Genomic DNA, 22053 nt, shown 5'->3' on the forward strand with positions numbered 1-22053 from the left:
AACTCTTCCTCCACCCTTAGAGCGGACGTCCTGGGACCGGCCGGGAAGCTCAAGCCTCAAGCTGGTCAGGTCAGCAAAAGGCGTACAGAAGGCAAGACCTCTAGTCCTCCTTCCCTCCAACTAGGCACTCAGGCCGGCCCTCGCGTTCCGAACCCTCTCTCCCCACCGCTCTGCGTCCCCTGATTCCCACCCCCTTCTTCTGCCGGCCGCCGGCACAGCCCTCGGCCCCTCCCTTCCTCCTCCCCCGTGGGGCGCTGACTCGCCCGGCTGCCACGTCTCACTGATGACATCACCAGGGCCGCTCGGCCTTAGCCAATCCGCTAGGGGGAGTCCGAGCAAAGTCCTAGCCAGCGAGTCAGCGGGGAGGGGCGAAGGGAGGGGCGGTGCGGGGGGGGTTGAGAGAGGGGGGAATGGGGCGGGCAACAACCCCTCAAGTACGCGTGCGCCAGAAACGCGGGGCTTGGCGGGAAGCTGAGTCCCGGTCGCGGCGCCACACCGTCGTTCCCCAGCGCCCGCAGCCACCCTCACAACTCTCTTTCCCGGCATGCCAGGCGGTACGGCCGCCCTTTGGGCTGTGTAAAGGCCCTCGGACTAAGGCTTTCCTATTTCCTGGTTCGCCGGCGGCCATTTTGGGTGGAAGCGATAGCTGAGTGGTGGCGGCTGCTGATTGTGTTCTAAGGGGACGGAGTGGGGGGAAGACGTCTGCTCTCCCGGAACAGCCTATCTTAGTCCTCTTCTTCGACTACCCGTGGCGCGGAGAGTCAGGGCGGCGGCTGCAGCAGCAAGGGCGGCGGTGGCGGCGGCGGCAGCTGCAGTGACATGTCCAGCATGAATCCCGAATAGTGAGTGCAGGAGAGCACCGGTCGGCTGGGTCCTTGGGCCAGCTTGGGAAAGCTTAGAGGGGGCGAGGAGGGCGGAGCGGGGGCCTCGGCCGGGGCGAGGTGAGGGTGATGGGGCAGGAGAGGCTGGCGGCCGGGAGTCGGGCCCCATTGTCTGACGGAGGAGGGGCGGTCGGGGGGAGGGGTCGGGCCGGAGGGGTGAGCGGTCCGGGCTTGGACCTGGTCTGGTTGGAATCCTGGCCTGTGTGCCGGGCCGGTGCGGAGGAACAGTCTGCTAAGGGGGTTGGGGCGTCGGGGAGTCGGTGGTGGGGCCGTGGGAAGGGGTAGCTTCTCTTGGAGGCAGTGACTTTTGAAGGAGGGCCTGTTTTTGAGGGGAGGGAATGGGGTGGGAGAACTCTCCTAGAGGGCACTGTCAGACCCTGCGCCCGCGCTCCGCGGAGCTGTCAGAACCGTCGGGGTGGAAACCAGCTTTACTTGTAAATCTTGAGCTTGTTGGCTCTCTTTTACGTCCTCCCCGCCAGGTTGCAGGTAATATGGATGCTTTTCAGGACTGCGTGGGATGGAGGGGAATGAGTGGATGGTGAGAAGCGATATAAAATTTTTAGTTCTCTTTTTTATTTCCTGGAGTTCTTTACGAACTCAGAGGGCTCACTGCCTTCTCCAGAACCTGGGCATTTATGACATTTTTTTGTTTGTTTTTTAGAGGACACTAAAGTCATTTTGTCATGTGTAGGTCAAGGGAAAAACAAAACAAAACACCAGCATTAAAAGCTAGGGACATCTTTGTAATATTACCAAATAAAGGGAAGACTTTGCTGTCAAGTTGAAAGAGAAACGAATGGGCCCTATGACAGATCTGTAGGTTTTGGATTACCTACTTGAATGCTTGCAGATAGGGAATGAGGTTTCATGACGTGTCATGAAAAGTTAATGCATTTCTTTTTCTTGCTTACTCAAGAAGTCACCACAGCAGATGTTACACACCTGGCACCTTTCCTGGGAACTGGTGGTGTTCACTTTCTTTGGGAAGACTTTGTTGGGTTCTCCTTAATGGCCCTTAAAAACACCCTTCTACAGCCTGCATATTGAAATAAGTGAATAATTGAAGGAGATTTAGTTGGTATTCCTCTTCAGTGTCAGAAGGCTTTGGGGGAGAGGGGGAATTTTTTAAAGCAAAGATCAGTATTTGACCTAAATGTTGAGTTTGTTTGCTGCTTTGGTCAGCTACTGCTAAACATTTCCCCCAAAGGTCCACCCATGGGTTTAGCTGACTGTCATGTGTGTGTCACATGGCTCTTGCAAAATGCATTCTGACTTCAAGTTTTGTAATACTGTGGTTTGACGCTGAAATGTCCCCTTTTGTTCTAAACAGAAGCCATGGTATTCTATTAAAATTTTATATACTTTGAGAAGTTGAAGATAGTGTTCTAATAGTGTCGTATTTGCTATGTTGGCAGTTTTTTTTATCAAGGGCTCCAAGGACAAAGTTGGTTTTGCATAATTGGGCAGAGTTGAATTTGAGGTCCCTAATTTAGTAGTTTTTCTGGCAACACCAAAGTACATGGATTTTCCATTTTATGGAGGTTTGTCTTCTGTTCAGGGAGTTTCTTAAATTGGCTATGTATATTTAGTACTGTAATCTTGAAGATTAGTTGAATAGAACCATGGCAAATGATTTAGACCCTGAATTTGTTTCTCCTTTTGTAAAAGAGGATAGTAGTCTTTATTTCTGTCAGGGTAGTTGTGAGGCTCAAGTGTATGTAAGATAATTTGGTAAACTGTAAGAGCATTCTGGGTAGTGTACATCATTGTGTAAGGCATTCTAGTAGTGCTAGGGTTTAGAAATATAATCCTTACCCTCAAGGAACTTATAGTGGAATATAAAAAATAGATTTTATATGCGTTAAATACCAGTAGATATGGTAAGTTCCAGATGCATGGCATGGATTGGAGCCACAGGGTTTTAAAAGAAGGTGTGGGATTGTGGTTAGCTAGTAGCGTTTAGGAAACCTTATAGAAAACAAACCAATAAGGAAATTACTAGCATTAGATTTGGAGAAGCAGAGGGAGTGAGAAGGGTTGTTTAAGAGGGAAGAAGAAAGAATGGTTAATAAATGGCAAGGATGGTAATTCTTAAGTAAATAGAGCGCCAAACCATCCTTTCTTTTGAGGACTCTAGATTAATGACCTCAACAGAATCAGTCCCAGAAATCATTTTTATGTTTTTATGCCATTGAGTGTGCCAGTTACCTGGGCTACTGTATTTATATTCTAGACTGTCTCTTAAGTAAAATAACCTAGGAGTTTGGGAAAACCTTTGGAAAAGCACTAGTGGAAAGTACTAAAGGTGAGAGGAGGTGGTATTTTATTACGGAAGGTCGCAAGGGCAAACAGCAAGCAGATTTTTAGAAATCTAACTTCCGCAGTTTCTTCTTTAGGTCTTTAATAAAGTTTGTTACCATCATAAAAGTAATTAGAGAAAAATTGGAAAATAGAGAAAAGGAAATTCTTAGACACCAAAACACAAGTCCATTTGCTTTAAAACCTTGTTCTAAACATTAAAATCGCATTTTTTCCTTAAAACTTTTAATGGATGAGTGCCTTTCATGATTCCACAGTGTTATCCTAATAGCTAACATTTATGGCCACTTATTATATGCCAGGTACAATATTGTACATTATAATACATGTAAATTATAGCATACACTTTATATGCTAATTTGAAATAATGGTATACTAGATAACGTTTACAGGTGCACCCTAAATATTCCTTGTTTTGGTTTATCTTCTGCTGTTTATCTTACTCCTTTTAGAAATTTTCAAAATCTTTATGGGTGGTGATGAATTTGGTAATGAAAAAGTGTTGACAAAAGTTTGGTTCTCTCAGAATGAACAAGATTTTAGATTTATATGGCTTGACATGCAGTTACCTGTTGGTAGTTTTATTACTGAATGCTTTTACTTTATCATCTTTAAGTTGTAAGCTTTTGGTTTGGGAGTGAGAAGAATAAGAAATATGTCAATCAGTGATTAAACTTTAAGCATTTTCTTTGACTACTTTACATGTTATTTGGCTGATTTGGGAGAAATGATGGCCCTGGGTTATCTTTTTAGTAGAAATTAAGGGTAATGACTGACTCATTTGAATTTCAGATACTACAAACAAAAACAGAATGCAACTGAAGTAGAATCTCATCAGTGGAAAAAGCAGATGGAAAGAATCAGAGCTTTCTTTTTTTTTCCTGGAGATTTGGAGAAAGATTTTGATCTTCCTGAGCTAGGTGGTGAAGCAGGCAGTGATTATTTCAGCACACTGGTTAAGAAATACTTAACATTATTCTCATACCAGAAGCATTTTTCCTAATCCATTAGCTCCTAGTGGATTTTTTTTTAGTGTCAAGAAAATCATTTTGGCCACTTCATCTATAAGGAGTATGTTAAGAATAAAATATGTGTACCTATTATGACTATACCAGTTAACTACAGTAGGAAGAACTATATGCAGTCTCTTCGGATTGACTAGTTTAATGCAGAAAAATTTTTAAAAAAAATTTTTTTACCTTGTTTTTAACTTTTTAAAAATATCATGGCTTAAGTTTTAATCAGTCTCTTAAACTTTGTTTTCCATCATGGTAGACTCAAGAAACTTTTTTTTTTTTTGCCAGCACTCTGCTTTGAATAAATCTGTCTTAAGGATTTGAAAGTACAAAAGAGTTAATCAGTTCTGTTGTCTGACAGTGTAATTTCATTAATAAGTATATCATTACTGCCTTTTACATAGTTTTTAGTTAGAGTGTTTTTTATTAGAAAAGAAGCAGAAATCAGCTAAAAATAGGTTTTCTTTTTGTTGGTGGCCTTGATGACTTTTTGGTGGTGTTGGTAGTGATTTGTGAAATTCAAAGAAGTTTAAAGAGGAAGTATTCTCACTATCCAGAATGTGATTATTTAATGTCTGTAGAGAATCAAGATGTGTGATTCTTTGGGTGATGTAAGTTACCAATAGCCACATAGACTTTCCATCTTAAGAGTTTTGTGTGAATGGGTGATCTTATAGGATCATTTAAAGGAACTGAAATTTTGCATTTAAAATTTTCTTCTTCCTTTTCATCATAATTAGGTTAAAGTATAGGTTGCTGACAGTTTCTTACATATTCAGGTTTGGTTTTTGGGGGTGTTTTTTTTTGCTTTTTGTCTTAAAGATGGAAGAGCTCCCAGGATCAAGTGTTCTCTTGCTGGCTGTTCAGTGGACTTTTAAAGAGAATTTTGCTGAGTAATTTTATTTCTTTAATATTTCAGTTTTTGTTTTGGAAGCAATCTTAGTGGTTTAGCTAAGTGATTTAACAGGTGGTATCATCTTGTTAGATTCATTTCCTATCAGCAGTCCTTTGGCTGTGTATGTATGCTTTCTCTACTTGGCAGCTTTTAACTGTTCATATATGATGGTTTGCTGTTTGTAGTTGTAATAGTTAAGTTTCATTTTTGATAGTTAAGAATAGCTTCCTTTTGCTAATGTTATCTACTCTTGTCTTTTTCCTAATATATGAGAATGGAGTTAAATAAAATGCTTTTTAAGATTTTGAGATTTTTAAAGATTTGCTAAAAAATACTTTGTGTGTTTTAAGATGAAGAGAAACTGAAAATGGGTGTAGGATGGCAGTGCAGAAAATATTTCAGATGTGTAACTTACCTGCTTTTTACCACTGTTTGTTTCAACTACATTTTGGAGTTTTAATAAGAGATTTAGGCAAAATGCTCCTCCCCCCTTTTTTAATCTTACAGAGAGAAGGGAGCAGTCAGACTATTCCGCTGTTTTCTTGTAGAAGGTGGGGCTGAGAACAGATTGCTTCTTTGATATTTGGAAGAAAATGTAGGGAAGAAAAGCGAGGTCTTGGCTTTTCTTTGGAACCACCCTGTAATGTTTCAGATTATAAAAGGGAATGGTGTAATGATATTTGGGGGAAAAAATAATCCTGAGGCCTTAGGGAGCTAGAGAACAAGTGTTTGTTGGTTTGTTTACTGACTTAAACATGTGAAGAAATAGGGTACAAAGGAGAAGTAGGAAGTGAAATTTTCCATGATACTTTTGTGACTGATGGCTCAGTTGGTCAGAACACCCCACTGTATTAAATCCAAGGTTGTTGATAGGTTCCAGTTACAATTATTTTGTTCCATGTTTATAGATTCCCAATTCTGATAGGTAGTATTACCTTTGCTCACAAAGGTGGCCACTCTTTGGAGACATTATTTTTAATAATAAGAGCTACTATTTAATAAGTGCTTACTCTGTGTGCCAGCTACTTGGCTAGGGTCTTTCCACAGGGCATTTTATGCAGTCTGCACCTCAAACTAGTGAGCTTTACAAATGAAATTGAGTGAATTATATAATTGAAGTCTTCTGGGAACAGTGATGGATTTAAACTTATCCGAATGTATCTTCTTTGTATAACAATAATACTTAAGTGGAATTATTCCTTGTCTTTGCTACTCTGCCCATAGATATTTTCCAGTAACTTGATTTAGGGCAGTTATTCTTATCCCATTTATGGTCATGTACCCCTAGGAATATTTGATGAACCCTGTGGATCTGCTCCCTGTGTGTATACATACTCATAACATTTTGCATGAAGTTGCAAGCTGTTCACGTTCCCTGAGCTTGTTCGTGAACCTTAAGTTAAGAATGCCTGATTTAGAAGACCGAAAACAGAAAAGAGAATGTTCGCTACCATTCTTTTGAAATGTGGAAACCCAAGAGGGACAGTTTAATTTTAAATCTGGTATCCTGAACTAATTAATTTTAAAATGCGAGGTTTGGGCATGGCTTTATTTTGATGACCTAGTCTGTGCCCCCCCCCTTCTCCCCCTCCTCCTCTTCTTCTTCTATATTTATTTATTTGGTTGTGCCAGGTTTTAGTTGCGGCATGTGTGCTCATTAGCTGTGGCATGCAAACTCTTAGTTGCAGCATGCATGTGGGATCTAGTTCCCTGACCAGGGATTGAGCCCCAACCCCCTGCCTTGGGAGCTGGGAGTCTTAACCGCTGGGCCACCAGGGAAGTCCCTTTTCTTCTCCTTTCATTGAAATGCTAACCTGTTTGTTTCTCATTAAGTTACTAATACATGAAGTATTTCCAAGATTCTTGAAACAAAGGTACACTAAGTTCACAGAACATTAGTGCTCACGTTAAGAACAGTGTCATCTCTGCAGTGTCTTTACTACCTTAAAATTCATATGGATGTAATTAGGATAAATGCCTAGCCAAGTGTAATATGTAATATAAGCTTAATTGAATTAGTTGGGATTTATGAAAATAGTTAAATAGCTGGATTTATAAAAGGACATTTGAAGCAACTTTGTCAAATATACACTGGAGAATTATTTACTGCTTAATTTCTAGGTTGGTGGCTGCCATCTGTCCTCATAAAGAGCAATTGGGTTCATCACTTACTAAAGCTAATGTAGTCTGAACTCCAAAATTTACCATGCTCTTTATCATCTGAGTATATATCATTGAGGGAATGTGGTGAGATACGAAAAAAACCCAACAAAAACCCACCCAGCATTTAGAGTTGTAAACCCTAGGTTTAAGTTCAGACCACCGTTTACCTGATACAAGTCATTTATGCCTTTATTTCTTTATAACATGTGATTAGTACCACCTCAGTTCTGAATCTCAAGAGTAAACTGTACAGTGCTATATGCAGGAGTTATTTGACATGTGTATTCTAGTGATATTAGAATATATGTAAATGGCAGGTGGTTTCAGTTTTAATGTTTCTCTAATACATTTAATTGTCACACATAAATCTCTAACCTTGTTTATTTGAAAATTTTTTTCAATACAGATATTTAAAATCTTCCAGTGAATGTCGTCCCCCTCCCCCACCACACAATCTGATTTCCCTGGACAAAAAGCTTGGGAAAGAAAACAACCAGCCCTTTCTTTCTCTTTTATCAGTTAGACTGTGCTAGGAGTTAAGGGGTTTTTATTTTTAATTATAAAACACGGACTTTGTTCGCAGGTGCTTACCAGGTGAGTCAGGCTTAAACAAACATAATCAATTTAACAGTATTAGCATGAATTAAATATTGTATTTTTGAAGAATAGGATGGCATAATAGTGCAAAAGATTTGGGGAAGGGGCCTAGGATTCCTATTATTAACAGAAAGTTTTAGTTACGTTGATTTAGCTGGAGAGGACCAGAGCACTGAGGAGGACTCTCCAGGAGCTCTTACTAGTCAGAAATTCTGCGTATGTCCATTATTTCTCCCAATCCTATGAAGAAATAGTGTCTTAATTTTACAGGAATCAGAGCCAGAAAAGAGTTAAATGGCTTGCCCAAGGGCATTCAGAGTAAGCAATAGAATTGGAATTTTAATTCAAGAGCCTGTGATTTTACAGTCCAAGTATGCTGTTTCCAGTTTACTGTGTGTGGTTAACTTCTAGAAATTTAAAATTAAGCCAGTTAATTAGGTGACTAGCATTTTTGTGGTCAGTTATGTCTAAAATTTGTGTTTGGAGAGGTCTTTTTAGAAATGTTAAGGGTTTGTGAGGTATGTATTGTGAATGGGCCTTTGACTTTCTTCACATCTGTGTTGGGTTGATAGTTAAAGCTTCTCTAGGCTTGAAGTTAATTATTGTATCCATTCTCAGTTTTGCTACCCTCATGACTATGCTTGAATACTTATACTTGGGGCCTTAAAGTCATGGATGTCTTTCTGTGAGAAAAGCAAGTAAAGCAGAGAACGCCTTTCTCTTGCTGGAGAGGCAGGCACATTTGCTGCAGAACCATGTTACCGTTTTGTGTGTTGCTAGACTTTGGGAGTTGTGATCATAGTACTTAAAACTGTTAGCTGGTAATTTTTACATTTTTACTTCAGATTATACTGGTAAACTCCTGTGATACTTTGTCACCCATCATCTGCACAGAAACTTTGGGTTTGTACAAAAGCATAGCTTCAATGTTTTTGTCTGTAGCTCTTGAAATTTTTCATCAGGTTACATCCTGATTTGGAGGGAGAAAGGAAAAATAATTGCCACTTATTGTGCTCCTATAATGAACCAGACACAGTGTTTTAGAGGCAGTGTTTATAATCTTGACCAGAGCCTAATTGGGTGGTAGAGAGTGCTAACTGAACCTTTTTACAGAGGAGGAAATAGATCCTCATGGTGATAGGTGAGTACCTTACCTTAAGCTCTTGTAGCTAGTATGTGATGGAGCCTGAATTCAAATGCAGGTCTTTTCAGCTGTAAAACCCATGCATGCTTTGAATGGTAAGGAGGTAGTGGACACTTACAGCTCCTCCCTCCTTGGTGTGTTTTTCACCAAATATTTGCTGTTATCTACGTTGTAAGACCATTTACTCTTTTATGGCTTACCACTTCTTCAGAACAACCAAAGTTTCCCTCATTTGCAGAACTCCAGCTTTGGATATTTTTGGAACACTGTTTTAAATAGAGCTAAAGTGGAACCTGGAAAATTAATCTATTGTCTCTAAATATTTTTTTTTAATGTAGTTTTAGGAGTCAATTATGGGGAGAGTTTTTTTAAAATTGCTTGGCTATTTTCTTAAATATGGAGGAAAGACTGTTGCCCTCTCAGATTCTTGGTTCGTTTTTATTTTGACTAACAGGCTGCTTTGGCCGTAGTTGAAGGTTTATTTAGTTTTTTAATTTAATCACAAAAGTAATATGTGCTCTATAAAATTCAAATGATATAGAAGTATATGAATTAACTAAAAGTTCTTACCTCTTTTCTCCAACCTGATGGTCAATTTTGAATTGTGTTTTGTGGAGCATACTTAAAGTGAGTGAAGAAGAAAAGTCGATGTCAAACATGATTATAAATCATTCCATACCCCAAAGGCTAATAGACTAGAATGTAGTTTAAAAGTGGAGTCAGGGACTTCCTAGGTGGCATAGTGGTTGAGAATCTGCCTGCCAATGCAGGGGACAGGGGTTTGAGCCCTGCTCCAGGAAGATCCCACATGCTGCGGAGCAACTAAGCCCGTGAGCCACAACTATTGAGCCCATGTGCCCCAACTGTTGAAGCCCCTAGAGCCCATGCTCTGCAACAAGAAAAGCTATCACAGTGAGGAACCCGAACACTACAATTAAGAGTAGCCCCCACTTGCAACAACTAGAGAAAGCCCATGTGCAGCAACAAAGACCCAACACAGCCAATAAATAAATAAATATATAAAAGTGAATTCAAGTTTATTTGGCCGCTATATCATAATCATGATTTTGTTTTAAATTTGTTATGTGAGTTGAGTTTTAGGCTGTTTTTACGTATGACTTTATAAAAAGATAAAAACTGCTATTCTTATCATGAAGTGAACTTATTCTAGGTGAAAGAACAAATTTAGGTTCCATTGAACTTTTTAAAATAGCAGGCCTTTTCTAAGGTATACTTATAGCTGACATTGTGAAATTTGTGTTTTGGGGGTGCTGTTTGGATAAAAACAATCATATAGTTTTCCACTGTTTACTTTGTCTTCCTTGATATGTGTTTCTGGAGGATAGTTGAAAGTTGTGTTAATGTCAGTCAACTTTCTCTTGTAACATATTTATTGACAGTTGAACTATATCTGATAATCCAAATTTTATTTCATAAAAGAAGAAAAAAAAGTTATTATTCATCCAAAAAGTTGACTTCATGTGGCTGTATTGGGAATGTGCCAGTGCTCTCTGCGTACAACCTTGACCTACTCTACGTACTTAGATGTCATTTGTGTTAGGACAGGTATGCTGAAAGAACTTGTAAGGGTGTTCAGTTATTGAATAAACCATTGATTAAAATCTTTTCCTCCCCTCAAATAACATTTTTTTTAATAAAGAGATGATCAGGTGTAATCCTATAATTTAAAAGTGTCCATTTTTTTCCCCAAACCTTATATGTGTATACAATTTTTTTTTGAACAAAAATGGGTTATACTATGGGGACTTCTCCTGTGGTCCAATGGTTGGGGCTTTGCCTTCCCGTGTGGCGGGGGGGAGTGGAGGCGGGGGTGCGAGTTCGATCCCTGGTCAGGGAGCTGGGATCCCACATGCCTCGCCGCCAAAAAAAAAAAAAAAATCCAAAAGCATAAAACGGAAGCAGTATTGTAACACATTCAGTAAAGACTTCGAAAATGGTCTGCATCAAAAAAAAAAAAAAAGGGTTATACTAGACAAAGATGGTCTATAATCTTTTTATGTAACAATATATCATGTAATAGTCTCTTGATTATAGAATTCAGAGTAGTATTTTAAATTCAGCAACAAGCAGATTTATCGCATACTTCATATTTTATGTATGCAGTTTGGTAATTTCGTGAAAAGGAAAACAATTTAGTAACTTTTTAAAAATATTGTTTCATGCTCTCACAATAGTGACTTTTTTTAAGGTATAGAAAATGTTAATGCTTACACACAAAAATGGCATGGGTGTCACGATTATGTTCATATCATAAATAATGGAAATAGAGGATCTACAGTATTGCTAAAGTAGACCAGGAGCTGACTTAAGGAGAAATTGATAGCAAAAATAATTTTTCACTTGCTATTATCTTTGAGATCCCATCATCCAGTTGTTAAAAAGCTGAATTTTCCCCTTTGCATCTGGCCTTAATCTATGTCAATCTTAACTGTCTTACTTTCTCACTGAATTATCTCCACGTTAATTTTCTCAAAAAATACTTGTGCCTCAAAAGCAAAATTTTTATTTTACAGAATCCAGCATGATTTATGATTGTTGATTTAACTCGAGAAAACACAAAATATGTCTCTCAGAACTTCCCTGGTGGTTCAGTGGGTAAGACTCCGTGCTTCCAATGTAGGGGCCCCAGGTTCGATCCCTGGTTGGGAACTAGATCCCACATGCCGCAACTAAGAAGCCTGAATGCCACAACTAAAAAGATCAAGTGTGCCAGAATGAAGATCCTGCATGCCACAACTAAGACCCGGCACAGCCAAAATAAATAAATAAATATTCAAAATATGTCTCTCATGGTTAAAAAATATCAGGGGCTAGCTTTTCAATGAGATTATACTTATTTCACTAATGTCCTCATAATTTGTTTTTCTGAAACCTTTTTATTTTGAAATAAATTTAGATTTACAGAAGAGTTGTAAAAGTAGTACAGAGAATTCCTGTATACCCTTTACCCAGGTTCCCGTAATTTTAACATATACCATGGTACATTTATCAAAATTAAGAAATTAACATTGGTAAACTGTGAACTAAACTACAGACTTTCATTCCAATTTCTTCAGTTTTTCCACTAATGTCATTTTCTTGTTCCAGATCCTAATCCAAGATACCATGTTGTATTTCATTATTGTATCGTTAGCCTCCTTCAGTCTGTGAGTTTCTCAGTCTTGTTTTTCATGATCTTGACAGTTTTGAAGAGTTTAGGCACTTTGTAAATTCCCCTCAATTTGCATTTGTCTAATGTTTTCTCATGATTAGACTGGGGCTGTCGATTTGGGGAGAGAGATCACAGGTGAAGCACTCTACTCTTTACATCATATCAGAAAGTACATGATGTCAATCTGACTTATTGCTGGTAATGTTCACCTTGATCACTTAGTAAAGATGGCATCTGTCAGGTTTCTTCATCGTAAAATGACTATTTTTCCCTTTCCACACTCTGTTAGAAACCAGTCGTTAAGCACCCACACTGGGGAAGGGAATTTAGCTCTATCTCCCGGAGAAAGGAGTGTTCAAAGAATCTGTGGGCATATGTTAAAACCACTGCAGTGGGGCTTCCTAGGTGGCGCAGTGGTTAAGAATCCACCTGCCAATGTAGGGGACACGGGTTCGATCCCTGCTCCAGGAAGATCCCACATGCCATGGAGCAACTAAGCCTGTGCACCGCAACTATTGGGCCTGTGCTCTAGAGCCCGTGAGCCACAACTATTGAGCCCATGTGCCACAACTGCTGAGGCCCACGTGCCTAGAGCCCGTGCTCCACAATAAGAGAAGCCACAGAAGCGAGGCGCCCTCGCACCACAATGAAGAGTGGGCCCCCACCCCGCTTGCCGCAACTAGAGAAAGCTCATGTGCAGCAACGAAGACCCAACACAGCTAATAAATAAATTAATTTATTAAAAAAAAAAAAAACAAAACCACTGCAGTAATAAATACTGGGGGGGGGGGCAAATTTTGAGGCCATGCAAAATATCCTAATTCTCCTTGAAGTTTCACCCACTAATTTTAGCATTCATCAGTGGATCTTGCCTGCAGCAGTTAATCTACCAGGGATTTTTCTATTTCTCTCATTCCTTCTACGTGTATTATTTCAAATCCTCCTGTAAGGAAGAGTTGTCTCTCCTATTTATTTAGTTAATTATTTATACCCTATGAACTCATGGATATTGATTTTATTCTTTGGCTTATAATCCAGTACGTGATTGTTTACTTTGTAGCTCAAATTGTTGCTTTGGCCATTGAGGTTGGTGTCTGTCCTTTTAACATGCCATGTCCCTGTAAATTTTTTTTCCCTAGCATTTTGCCCAAAATGTTATTCAAGGATGGCTATAGATATTCTTTAGCTGTTTCTCACAGTGAAAGAGACCTGATTAAAAACGCAAAGTTAAAGGGTTCTCTGATCTCAGCACAGTGCTTTGTAAAAGGCACAGTGTTATATTTTGGATGAATTAGTTTACCTTCACACAGATAGATATGTTAAACATAAGAGTGGGGAAAACCAGACTCCAGACTACTTACGGAAAGAAAGTATGTAAAGTGTCATTGTCATAGTAAATTAGACACGAAAAAGACGAGAGGAAATTCTGATTGGGAACAGCGGGTAGGATTTACTAGAACAATCTGATTTAGGAGAGGGGTGATTACAGTTGTACTTCTATAAAGATTTCTCAACTGATATAATTCAGTGTTTTCACTTAGGTCAAAGTTATATTGCAGACTGAAAACTTAATCCAAATTCTTGAGAATAAAAGAAAAATACATTTAAAGTCTTACTATTTGCTAAGTTACTCTTTTTTAATTTTTTTTTATTTATTGGGTGCATTGCGTCCTTGGCTGTGCACACAGGCCTTCTCTAGTTGCAGCAAGCGGGGGCTACTCTTCGTTGCAGTCTGTGGGCTTCTCATTGCGATGGCTTCTTTTGTTGCGGAGCACGGGCTCTAGGCTTGCGAGCTTCAGTAGTTGTGGCACTCAGGCTCAGTAGTTGTGGCACACGGGCTTAATTGCTCCTCACCATGTGGGGTCTTCCTGGACCAGGGATTGAACCCGTGTCCCCTGCATTAGCAGGTGGATTCTTAACCACTGCTCCACCAGGGAATAACTTTGCTAAGTTGTTTTTTTTTTAATTTTAAATTTTTTATTTTTTACGATAAACTGCATATATTTAGAGTGTACAATTTGGTATCCCAGTCTCCCAGTTCATTCCCCCCCAATCCTCCCCGCTTTCCCCACTTGGTGTCCATATGTTTGTTCTCTACATCTGTGTTTCTATTTCTGCCTTGCAAACTGGTTGATTTGTACCATTTTTCTATAGTCCACATATATGTGTTAATATATGATATTTGTTTTTCTCTTTCTGACTCACTTCACTCTGTATGACAGTCTCTAGGTCCATCCATGTCACTACAAATGTCCCAGTTTCATTGCTTTTTACAGCTGAGTAATATTCCATTGTATATATGTACCACATCTTCTTTATCCATTCATCTGTTGATGGACATTTCAGTTGCTTCCATGTCCTGGCTATTGTAAATAGTGCTGCAATGAACATTGGAGTGCATGTGTCTTTTTGAATGATGGTGTTCTCTGGGTATATGCCTAGTAGTGGGATTGCTGAGTCATATGATAGTTCTGTTTTTAGTTTTGCAAGGAACCTCCATACTGTTTTCCATAGTGGCTGTATCAATTTACATTCCCACCAGCAGTGCAAGAGCGGTCCCTTTTCTACAGTTAAGTTATTCTTGAATCTTTGTTCCAAAATTCTAATCTTGAGCTAACTTTAGATTTGCATATTTCCAATCAACATTTTTACCGTATTGTTTTGTAGATTATATTACAGAAATATCTTTTTAAGTGATCCCAAATCTGAATTCTCTTGTACATCCTGTATATTTAATTTTAGAAATAAGGTACTACGGGAGTAGGTAATTAAAACGTTCCATTGCAGGTAACATGCTGTCGATCCACTTTCCTGGTGTGTGAATTCAATAGGGCAAAAAGTTCGTTACTTGATTTTGTTTGCCATTCTCCTCCATGTCTCTTATCGTATTAGTGAAGCTGATGGTTTGGAAGAGAACAAAACGGCCTTTAGCAAGATATATTGTGGAACCGATTGCTTAACTCTTCCTATTATTTACAATGGCTCGGTGCCTTAAATTATCAGAAACTCATAAATATATGTTTAAGAATAACATTGTAAAGTTTTAACAATGTTAATTGCAGAGGGTAATTTTTAAAAAATTGACTACTAATTTCTTTGAAATCATAATGTAACTTACAACACAGTTAGAAGCATTTGTGTTTTTTCCAGCCTATGGTTATTCTGAAAGAGAGAAATTGATCTTTAAGGTAATGAATGATACCACAGGCAACATCTGTGGCCCAGTGCTGTCCTTTACTGTAAAAGGGTACAGTACCACTGATTCAGGGGATGTTTATTGAGTGTTTACTGGATGCCTGGCACTGTGCGCAGAGATATTGGTAAATTCAGGGCATTTTTGTGTCAAAATTTCTGTTAAAAACTAAGTAACTGTAGTAGTACCAGTGGTGTGATTTTTCTTAAAATGTAAATTCATAAGGTACTCATTGCTAATGTTCAGTGTTCAGCATTCTTAAGAATTCATTTGGTCTAATTAAAGAGCGTTATCAATAGTACTGAAGTCAGTCAGCAACTATACTGACTAATAAAAGTTGTTTGGTATTAGGTAGCAATAATTTATTAAGGGTAAATTTTTATAGTCATTATCCTCACTATCCCTTGTTTTTCTTTAAGGTCTCAAACTGGAAAGGATATTAGTTATTAAGTTCATCCTGTGCATCAATCAACCCTTCTTAATGACCCATTTAAAAGCTTACTTCCTTCTATGACCTTTATTTTGCTGCTGACCAGGGCACTTCGGATTTTTAAAAAAATTTTTTCCTTTAGGTATAATTAGGAACAATAAGTGTAACTTGGTAAAATCAGAAAGCTGTTTTAAGTAATACATATCACTGTATAAACCTAGGTAACAGTTGATTAATATTCACAGAGATAATCACTTCTAAACATCTTGCTTACATGTAAATATGACAATTATAATCTACATTTCATTTGCAAGTGATATTTGGATTTCACTTTAAGTGGATAGCATTTTTTAAAAACTAAATCACAAGAAAATTAAGGATCATATATATCTTCTGAAAAAGAAATCTTTTAATTCTGGATTTTTTGTCATTTTGAAATTGCTTTAAAAGAACATAAAGTGGTCAGAGGTGGGAAGAATCTGTGAGAGATTCCGTTGGAGACCATGCACTGACCATCTGTTGTCTTCATGTTCATCCCTGGGAATGGTTTTTGAGTTAGGTTTGGCAGTGGTAAATGTATGTAAAGAGCCTAGGTTTCAGTGTTTTCTGAAGAATGCTTTAATACAAGCTTAGAATGTGGGTAAAGTTGTGCATTTACACAAACAGCCTGTGATTTTATTACATCTCCAGTTTAAAATATTTATAAGAGACAATTTCAGAAGTTAAAGGATCTGTTTTTTTAAAGGAAGAGAATTCTAGGTGGATGCTAGGGAAGGATCATAAAAGCCCTTTGTTGGAGGATTGCCATGAAATAGTGATTTAAGTTTGGAATTTGAAGGAGAGATTTGCTTTGTTGGCAAGAACAATGGAAAGTTAACTCCCTGTATTCTAATACTGGAAGAGTGGGATTTTTCTAGCATAAGTCTCTTATGCCCTCCAAGAATGCATATCACTCATGTTTCTTTTCATTCATTACTTGGAAGTGGGAGTTCACTGGTCTTAGAGATCATGGGTGGCATTGCCTATCTTATTTTTGCATAATTCTGTCATGTTCAGTGATTCATCAAAAGGGGTCCTGCTGTTTGTTGCAGTTGGGTCTTCTGTTAGGCCATTCATGGGCTTTTTAGGAGCTGTAATATTCCTCAGTGAGCTCTTATTCTTGGCTGTGTTTTTGTTGTTGTAAAACTTAAAATACAATATGCTTTTTATTAATGTGATTTTTCTTTTTCTCTTTGCAGTGATTATTTATTCAAGTTACTTCTGATTGGTGACTCTGGAGTTGGAAAGTCTTGCCTCCTTCTTAGGTTTGCAGTAAGTTGAAATCACAATGCTTTTAAAGAAATTAATGCTGTTTATTTTTTCTAGGTAGACAGAAGATTAAACAGTTTAATTCAGAATAATAATTCTCCCAGAATTTATATATTACATGTAAAGCCTCCAAGTGTACATTCCCAGTGATATCTAGACTCTTCAATAGAAGAAATGCTATTGCTCTTAAAAGAAATTCAAGCAAAGTGTAGTTACAGAGTGTCTAATACTATTCTGGAAGGTCAAACAATGTTTCATTCCAACATAAGCAGTGAGGTAAGGGGAAAATAATAGGTCTGTGTTGAAAGTGACTTAATGGAAAACAAATCTTCAAGTAAAATTTAAGTAGAATAAAAAGAAAAGACAGGGCCTGGCATAGTGTTCTGTATGCTGAAATTTACAAACTGATAAGTAACTTGCAACTTAGTAAATAAAATCCACCATCTCATTCATAGTCTTTATCAACTGCCTTCAAATTCAGCATGTTTTCCTTCTCACTGTCTAGATTATTGGCTTTTAAGGGTGTGGATCAATGGGGATTATCAAGACCCTCTTGGGGTACATGAGATCAAAACTACTTCCCTGATAACACTAAACCATTAGTATTTACTAAGTAAATAATTACTTCGTAATAGTACTAAGACAAAAGACATTCGCCTTTTTTCACTCTGCTAATCTTTGCTCTGATGATGCAAAATTAGTGGTGGGTAAAACTGCCAGTGCCTTATTAGTACCATGTTGAAGTAGTGCTGAGCCCCAAATTATGCTCACAGTCATGGTGTTTACCTCTGTTCGCTCACAGAGGGGACAAACACCATTTTCACTTAAGAGTGTCTTTGATGAAACAGTAAAAATGATTAATTTTTTTCATACTTTTTAAAATTGAGGTATAGTTGATGTACAGTATTCTGTGAGTTTCAGGTGTACAGCAATTCACAGCTTTTAAAGGTTATAGTCCATGTGTAGTTATTATAACATACCGGCTATATTCCCTGTGTTGTACAATATGTCCTTGTAGCTTTTTATTTTATATATAGTAGTTTGTACCTCTAAATCCCCTACCCCTATCTTGCTGCTCCGCTTTTCCCTCTCCCCACTGGTAACGACTAGTTTGTTCTCTATATCTGTGAGTTTACTTCTTTTTTGTTATAGTCATTAATTAGTTTTATTTTTTTAGATTCCACATATAAGTGAGATCATACAGTATTTGTCTTTCTTTGACTTATTTTAGTTACCATAATACCTTCCAAGTCCATCCACGTTGTTGCAAATGGCAAAATTTCATTCTTTTTTATGCCCGATTCCACTGTATGTATATGTGTATGTATATATCGTCTTTATCCATTCAGCCTCTTTATGGACACTTAGATTGCTTCTAAAAATAACTAATTTTTAAAAATCTTGATCCTTGACTGTTCTTTTTTAAATATTCTGTTGAAGAAATGAGGAGTACACATAAAGCAGTTTTACCGAAGACTGGAGTATCTTGGTTGTCTCAAGGGAAAGACAAGCACCTGCATAGTTGTTTTCATTGTGAGCTAAACTAGCTGCTTTTTTCATTGAACATTTTTTTTTTAACTTGAACAGCTAACAAACTATAATTATGTAGAATTGAGTATTAGGTACACATTTTATCAGATGACCAGACATTGTCACTTCAAGGAAAAATATCTGACAGCATTTGGTGTCTGTAGTAAATTCAAACTTTTCAAGGGAAAAATAGAATTTTAGAAAACTTAAAATTCACCACTGCAAGGTCAACAGCATCTCAAATACTTAATATGACTTTTCTGATGATATAAATGGTATTAATGAATCTCATGTATATATATACGTAAAACTTCACTGTATATAATAGTTAAAAAAAGAGACCATGGAAGTACTAGAGTAAAACCTAGGTGGCTCTTTAATCTTGTATGAAAGTTATTTTTTAACATAGAAAAAAATCAGGAAAGAAAGGATATTTAAATTTGATTGCATTAAAATTAATGTTGAACACATAAAAATGTTAGAAAACAAATGGTGCTAGCAAAAAAAACCGTGAGGAATGGGTGATATTCTCAATATATAAAGCACACTTACACATTAATAATAAAAGGATGTTTGTCCTAACAGAACTATGAGCAAATACATGAGTGGGCAGTTCACAAAAGGAGAAGTACAGATTGCCAATAAATATGAAAAAATGTTCAATTTTATTTGTAATTAAAGGACTTTAAAATTAGATATTACTTAATTTTTATTAAATTGGCAAATATTAAAATTAAGAATAATTCCTAGTATTAAATTAGCAATTCTAGGTAGGTGGGAAGAAGCTGGCATCTCTTGAGGAAAATGGCTGTAGGCTGAGGTGTTTGTACTTCAAAGAAAATCCTTTGCAGGATGCTTACTGATCTAAGTCATAGGTTTTCATACTAACTGCACAGTAGAATCACCCAGGAAGCATTTTAAAAATACTGATTCTCAGATCCCCGAAGTAGAGAAAAGCTGCAAAACGTGTGATAAAGAAATGTATAATAAGCTTTGGGAGCACAGAGGGAAGAATCTCTTTTATTGCCCAAGGAGTTGGGGAATGTTTGGACAATCAGTATTGCCTGAGCTCAAAACTGAAAAATGGATAAAAACTGCCAAACTTCCCTGGTGGCACAGTGCTTAAGAATCTGCCTGCCAATGTAGGGGACACAGGTTCAATCCCTGGTCCAGGAAGATCCCAGTGCTGGGGAGCAATAAGCCCATGTGCCACAACTACTGAGCCTGCACTCTAGAGCCTGAGAGCCACAACTACTGAGCCCACATGCTGTAATTACTGAAGCCCACGTGCCTAGAACCCATGCTCCACAACAAAAGAAGCCACTGCAATGAGAGGCCCACACACCAAAATGAGGAGTTTTGCCCGCTCTCTGCAGCTAAGACCCAATGCAGCCATAAATAAATAAATACATAAATAAATAAAAATTAAAAAAATAAAAATTGCCATGTCACCCAGGGGCTGGGGGGAGAGTAGGGGGATAATGCTTGGGAGTGGGGAGAGTAGGGGGATAATGCTTGGGAGTGGGGAGAGATACCAAGAATGTGGACAGTAGGAATGGCATATGCAGTGGCTCAGAGGCATGCAGGTGAGGGTCATGTAGGGGTTTATAAGAATTCTGACAGCATTTATAAGGATTTCTAATAAAGATCTGGCATGTATGAGTGCTAAATGAATGTTTATTGCATTTATTTTGTTCTGTCCACTTTCTATAGTATCTGATGCTTATTAGACAATTAAAAAAATAAATTAAAAGAATACCTAATGATGAGCATTTTGACACATTGCATTCAATGCTTCAAAAATACCCTTTTACCCAGTGATTCTGTATATGCATTTATGTGAATGTATGTAAAGGCTAAGTCAGCATAGCTATCTCTAGCCACTTGGAACTCTCTCTGATCACATTTTACAGTTTTCTTTAGTGATCTTTGTTTCAGTCTCATGTACACATCAGATTCAGCATTATCAAGACTTCCCCACACTTCATTTAATCCTTTCTCCCCTTCTCTTTGTTGGAGTGCCACAAATGCAGATCCCAGATGTGTCATTTTCCCCTTATATACTTCAATATGTATTTCTAAGAACTGGACATTTTCATATAAAATAATTTGTTGACTTGCAAAATAAATTTCCCTAGTTGCCCAAGAAGTGTGGGTTATAATTGGTTTGATTCACGATTCAAAACGTTCACACAGACTCACAGACATAGGGAACAGACTTGTGGTTGCCAAGGGGGAGGGGAGGATGGGGAGGAATAAGGAGTGGGAGTTTGGGGTTAGCAAATGCAAACTACTGTATATAGAATGGAAGAACAAGGTCCTACTGTGTAGCACAGGGAACTATATTCAATTTCCTGTGATAAACCATAATGGAAAAGAATACAAAAAAAGAATGTGTATATGTTTGACTGAATCACTTTGCTCTACAGCAGAAATTAACACAACATTGTAAATCAAGTATACTTCAATTAAAAAAACAAACCATGGTTCATACATTCCATTTGGTTGTTCTGCTGCTTAGTCTTTCAGAGTTTTTCCAACGTCACTTTTTTTTTTTTAATTAATTAATTAATTTATTGGCTGTGTTGGGTCTTCATTGCTGCCAGCGGACTTTCTCTACTTGTGGCCAGTCGGGGCTACTCTTTTGTTGTGGTGCACGGGATCCTCAATGCCATGGCTTCTCTCGTTGCGGAGCATGGGCTGTAGGCACGTGGGCTTCAGTAGTTGCGGCACATGGGCTCAATAATTGTGGCTCATGGGCTCTAAAGCACAGGCTCAATACTTGTGGCATGTGGGCTTAGTTGCTCCGCGGCATGTGGGATCTTCCTGGAGCAGGGATCAAACCCGTGTCCCCTGCATTGGCAGGTGGATTCTTAACCACTGCACCACCAGGGAAGCCCCTTCTTTTTTATTTATGTATTTTTCTTGTCGTTTACTATTTGCAGAAACTGGGGAAGTTGTCCTGTAGATTGTCCAACATTTTAAATTTGTCACTTTGCTTCTCTGTGGGGTCTTTAAGCTTGTTCCTTTATCCCTCATGTTTCTGTAATTGGAAGTAAGCCCCAGAGCGGTGCTATCCTTTTGGAAGTTACTAGTTCCTTGCAACTATTTAAATTTAAATAAAATAATATTGAATAGAATAAAAAATTCAGTTCTTTGTTCACATGGAGCTACTAGCTACTGCATTGACTATCAGCTTATAGAACCTTTCTGTCATCAAAGAAAGTTCTTTTTGACAGTTTTGCTCTTAATAGATTTAGGCCCATCTTTGTTGGAGGAACACTTCCTAGGTGCTGCTTTGTGCCTGATGAGATTGTGCACTGGGTTTAGGTGGTGAAAGCCTGATCTCTGCATTCACATATCTTTTTCACAAACTTTTTCACTTAAAGAAAAAAACTGAGTTTT

At 38.1% G+C, this 22053-nt stretch overlaps 1 protein-coding gene across 1 annotated transcript in view; it reads left to right on the forward strand.

Annotated features, from left to right (window-relative positions):
• Positions 1 to 601: 601 nt before the first annotated feature.
• The window catches only part of RAB1A (RAB1A, member RAS oncogene family), a 29571-nt gene continuing 8119 nt past the window's right edge, over positions 602 to 22053 (forward strand). Inside the window, exons 1-2 of the mRNA XM_057740677.1 lie at positions 602 to 842; positions 17049 to 17121. Coding sequence (XP_057596660.1) covers positions 820 to 842; positions 17049 to 17121 — 96 coding nt within the window. The 5' untranslated portion in view covers positions 602 to 819. The remainder of the gene's footprint in view (positions 843 to 17048; positions 17122 to 22053) is intronic.

The sequence above is a fragment of the Hippopotamus amphibius genome, chromosome 7 (assembly GCF_030028045.1).
Source record: "Hippopotamus amphibius kiboko isolate mHipAmp2 chromosome 7, mHipAmp2.hap2, whole genome shotgun sequence".
Lineage (NCBI taxonomy): Eukaryota > Metazoa > Chordata > Mammalia > Artiodactyla > Hippopotamidae > Hippopotamus > Hippopotamus amphibius.